The sequence below is a fragment of the Sabethes cyaneus genome, chromosome 2 (genome assembly GCF_943734655.1).
Source record: "Sabethes cyaneus chromosome 2, idSabCyanKW18_F2, whole genome shotgun sequence".
Classification (NCBI taxonomy): domain Eukaryota; kingdom Metazoa; phylum Arthropoda; class Insecta; order Diptera; family Culicidae; genus Sabethes; species Sabethes cyaneus.
This window is the reverse complement of record NC_071354.1, coordinates 147,913,734-147,918,935: the sequence shown is the minus strand read 5'-3', so window position 1 is coordinate 147,918,935 and position 5,202 is coordinate 147,913,734. Positions and strand designations below refer to the sequence as shown.

The window sequence follows — 5,202 nt, the reverse complement described above, 5'->3', positions numbered from 1 at the left end:
TAGCGCTACCGTTCAGAAACATGGAAATTGACCTTGGAGACTCTAGACATATGGCTCACCGCAGGTTCCTTCTTTTGGAGGCGAGACTCACGAAGGATCAGAAACTTTACGCTGATTATAAACAATTTATGCAGGAGTTCATCGACCTGGGCCATATGGAACAAATTGGCACGTTCAACCCAGTAGAGTTGCAATCGGAAAAGCAGTATTTTTTGCCGCATCATGCTGTCAAACGCCCAGATAGTAGTACGACGAAACTCAGGGTGGTGTTCGATGCTTCGGCTAAAACTAGCAATGGAAAATCGCTGAATGATCAACTTATGGTGGGACCAACGTTGCAACCCCAGCTTGTCGATACGCTGCTTCGCTTTCGAACGTACAAGGTCGCGGTCACATCCGATGTTTCGAAAATGTTCCGACAAATTTTAGTACGCAAAGAAGATCGACGTTTCCAGCAGATTCTTTGGAGATCCAGTACCAAGGATGAAATCGGTGTTTATCAGTTAACGACAGTTACCTATGGTACTGCCAGCGCCCCGTTTTTGGCAGTCCGGACACTAATGCAGATTTGTGAAGATGAAGCAGAGCAGTATCCCCTTGCAGCAGAAGTTGGCAAGAAATCGGTATACGTCGACGATGTTTTATTCGGTGCTGATACGGTAGAGGAAGCACGAGAGTTGAAAGGGCAACTAGCTGCTATGCTCGAAAAGGCAGGATTCGAGTTGCATAAGTGGTGCTCAAATAGCAAAGAGGTGTTGGCTGATATACCCGAAGCCAGGCTGGAGCAAAAGGTACTGCTGAACAAAGAAGGCCGAACTAAAACCCTTGGGTTAACTTGGCAACCCGATGAAGATGTATTCAGTTTCGAAGTTATGTCAATTGCCTTTGACGAAGGAGTACCGACCAAACGAACAATTCTCTCAGACATATCAAAGTTATTCGATCCACTTGGCCTAGCAGGACCAGTTATTATGACGGGTAAACTCATCATGCAAGAACTATGGAAAGAGAAACTAAATTGGGACGAGCCGCTGGAAGCTGGTATAGAAAACATGTGGAACGAGTATCGACTACAGTTACAGACGATGAACACAATTCGGATTAGTCGCTGTGTACTTCCATTGTTGCAAACAGAATTTGTAGAACTTGCTGGGTTCTGTGATGCATCGCAGAAGGGCTACGGAGCATGTTTGTACTTAAGGTCACGAAACTCGCAAGGTCAAATCTCCATTCGTTTACTATGCTCAAAATCTCGCGTCGCACCTATCAAGGGAAATCGAACCACGATTCCGCGCCTAGAGCTATGTGGAGCTCGTTTGCTCGCTCAATTAGCAGATAATGTAAGACGATCCCTACCAGTTACCGTGAACCGAGTTCGTTTTTGGTCCGACTCCACTATTGCTCTCAGCTGGATCAACACTTGCCCCAGTAAACTGGATGTTTTTGTATCAAACCGTGTCGCTGCAATACAACAGCTGTCCGACCCAAGCGAATGGTGTCACGTCAGCACGCATGACAATCCGGCAGATTTGGTCTCACGTGGAATTATGCCCCAAGAGCTTCATTCATCTAAACTTTGGTGGTGTGGACCGCCATTCCTACGTAAAAACGATATCGTCTGGCCAAAGGGAGTGCAGCTGGTTGACCCCATGCAGCTGCCAGAATTGATCCAGGTTACCGCCATGCCCGCAGTGGTCGAAAGGCTGCACTTATTCGACAATTGCAGCAAGTACAACATAATGCTTCGAGTCGTCGCGCGTATCAAGCGCATGTTCCAGAATCGTCAGCGTAGTGCAGAGAATCAACGTCGTGGAGAGTTTAGCGCAGAGGAAATGCGATACGCCAAGCTTACAATTGTTCGTCTCGTCCAGAAGGAGAGCTTTCCGGAAGTATTCGCCCAATTACGAGAGGAGGTAACATCGAAGAACCATTCGCTAATACCGCTTTCTCCGTTTGTAGACAACCACGGACTACTGAGGGTCGGTGGACGTCTATCGAAATCGGCCTGCTCATATGATACAAAACACCAGATGATCCTTCCCAAGAACCATCCCGTCACAGGTGCAATCATCCGGTCTTTCCATGAGTCTAATATGCACGCCGGTATTCAGGTCACACTTGCTGCAACCAGAAGGGAATTTTGGATCATCAGAGGAAGAAGCGTGGTCAAGCAGGTCATCAAGAGCTGTGTCGTTTGTTTCAAGAGCAATCCCCGTCCAATTCAACAGTACATGGGTGATTTGCCAGCTTGCCGTGTGGAAGGACAGTATCCGTTTTATCGAGTCGGTATCGATCTCTGTGGACCAGTATTCTTGAAGCAGCGCAATAAACGTTCCACCGTCGAGTATAAAGGATGGATTGTGCTTTACATTTGTCTGGCAACAAAAGCGATCCACCTCGAGTTGGTTAGCGAGTTATCAACCGCAGCATTTTTGGCATCATTCGATCGTTTCGTTAGCCGTCGAGGTAGACCTATTGCAGTTTGGACCGACAACGGCACAAATTTTGTTGGCGCCGCTAATTTGTTGAAAGAATGGGAGAAGTTTTTTAAGAGTTTCGACAACCAAGACGACATTCTACGAGCCTACGGCAACAGTGTCGAGTGGCAGTTCAATCCCCCAGAGGCACCGCACTTCGGCGGTATTTGGGAATCAAACATCCGTCAAACCAAGGTGTTATTGTTGAAGCATACAGCAGCAGCAGCTCTGAGTTTCGAAGAGTTCTCAACCGTTTTGTGTCGAATTGAAGCGGTTTTAAATTCGAGACCGCTCACCCCGCTATCGGACGACCCAGAGGATTTTGAGGCGTTAACTCCGGGACACTTTTTGGTATTTCGATCTTTGAACGCTGTCGCACGTCCCGTAGTCATCGATCAACGTAAGCATCCTAGGCAACGAAATGAACACATCACCGCTATCATTCAGCACTTCTGGAATCGTTGGCAATCGGAGTATCTTTCGTCGCTACAAGTACGATACAAGTGGCACAAGAAGGTAGAAGTCGAAGTAGGTCAACTTGTGCTCATCAAAAAGGACAACATGCCAGTTCAGAAATGGCTACTTGGCCGTATTATCGAGGTCATCCCTGGTACCGAAGGTGTTGTACGAGTCGTCGACGTCAAAACAGAGAATGGAATTTTGCGAAGACCTGTATCGAAGCTGTGCTTTCTACCCATCGACCCAGAGCAGAGTTTCGAAAGGGACACCTTTCAACGGCGGGAGGATGTTCAGAATAATCTGATCGAATCGGCATCACTGCAATAACGAGTGAAAGATGCAACAGCGCTATCGTCCTATCGTCTTATCGTCGTGTTTCGAACATTGCACATCGTAGCGATTTGTCCCGAGTGTGCACATATACATTGCTGCAGCAAGTCACGAAGAACCGAAGAACAAAATATACATGCTTATGTACCGATATACATTGTAAACTGTAGGTATAAGTGGCCACTAGTTTTAATTTTCCGACGAGTTATCGTTTGACTATCGATTAAATCAGACCAGGATAAAATTAAATTATTTTTCTAATTCGAACCCTCCAGTCTCGCGTTAAAACCGGTGAACCGGAAAACCCTTCAGGCTCCGCCGACGATAAGGAGCCGGACCGTGTCGAGTCTCGTACAAGTCCATTACGCGATCCAGCATTTTGCCCAACTCTACGAAGCCCGTTCCCAGCTCATTGGTCACTCCACCACTCTGGCAAAAATGGGCTTTGCTGCCATGGTCCTTCACACCTTCTCGCCTTTGTAACAGATCTTCTGCAGTGCCACGATGCCAAACTTTCGTGGTTCTAACTGATCGAGCTGCATCCTGTCGCCATCAACGAAATTTGGCAATTTGCCGTTCCAGATACCCCATTCCATGTCCTTATTTTGTCGCCTTTATCTATGCCAAATGTTCCGAGTCACGGAGAGCTACATAATTGAGAATTTTTAAAGACTATGAGAGATACAAAACGATGTCGGTTTTATTGTTATTCAAAGGCGCACTCATCGAAAATATACTTGTGCTACAGTTATAGCTTGATGTATTGTTATTCTGCATTGAAATTTTTTTTAAAAATGTAAACCAAAATATTTGGGGGGGGGGGCAAGACCCCCAAGGCACCCCCCTGGCTACGTGGCTGTCCCTTGAACGTATCAATGTTACTACTTTGATAAATGAGCCGCTCCGAATTATAGTGGTCTATTGACCATTTAGTTAATTTTACAGGAGACGCAATTGTCTAAAAAACTCTATAATAAATTCTATACAATTATTTTCTCGAAACCAAGTGTTCTAATGTGTAGTGTATAAAGTGATTCAACATGAGAATACGTAAAAATCCCAACTTTTGTTAAAATATACGATTTATTCACACCAATGTACCACTATGATTCCATATATATTTTCACCGTAATCCCCAAAACGTTCCGCAACATAGTGGTCTATATCCATGGGATTTGTAAATGGCTGTATCTTGCGCTGCTGACCAGCTAGCAAGTTGCGGTCTTTGGGAAGGTTATTCAAATGACTACCAGCTTTAGGGTGGTATGGAAAATAACGCAGAATTGTCTCACTACGTGGCGCTAGTGTATATGTAATATTCATATACAGGCAGTGTCTTGCGCTGCTGACTATCTAGAAAGTTGTGGTCTTCGGGAGGGTTATTCCAATGACTACCAGCTTTAAGATAATATCAAAATAGTACAGAATTGTCTCACTACTAAAAGGCTATGAGAAATAGTTAACTTCAACACTCAATTTTTTTTCTCTAGCTACGTTAACCACCTGTAAAAAATTCATCTACCATCTATTACTGGTACTTCTAAGAAGGCCTCCCAGTTGGCTTTGAGGTATGACGCTAAACTAATAAGCCAGTGGTAGTATGTTCGAATCTCGGCTGGGAGAGGTTATTAGAGTTAATAGGATCGTAGCAACTGGCCCTGCAATTGTCCTGTACTCTAACAGCTGGCTGCGAAGTCTGTCGTATAAAAACAGAAGGTCAAGTTTCGATAACGGAATGTAGCACCTAGGCTTTGCTTTGCTAAGAAGGCCAGAAAAATCCCACCAACTCACTTAATCTATTGGTCTCAGTCACGTGAACACATTCCCAGTTACTTTCTAAACATTTTGCACAATTCATGAAAAATTGTATAATCAAAGAAAATTCGGTACCAACTTTTCAAAAAGGCCAATCTGCAAAATATTAACTATTTTCTTA

General features: G+C 44.7%; 1 protein-coding gene across 1 annotated transcript; it reads left to right on the top strand.

The window, feature by feature from the left end:
• The first annotated feature begins 20 nt into the window (after nucleotides 1-20).
• Nucleotides 21-3,263, top strand: LOC128736174 (uncharacterized). The gene has a single exon (XM_053830656.1). It carries the CDS (start codon nucleotides 21-23, stop codon nucleotides 3,261-3,263), a length of 3,243 nt encoding a protein of 1,080 aa, XP_053686631.1.
• The last annotated feature ends 1,939 nt before the right edge of the window (nucleotides 3,264-5,202 follow it).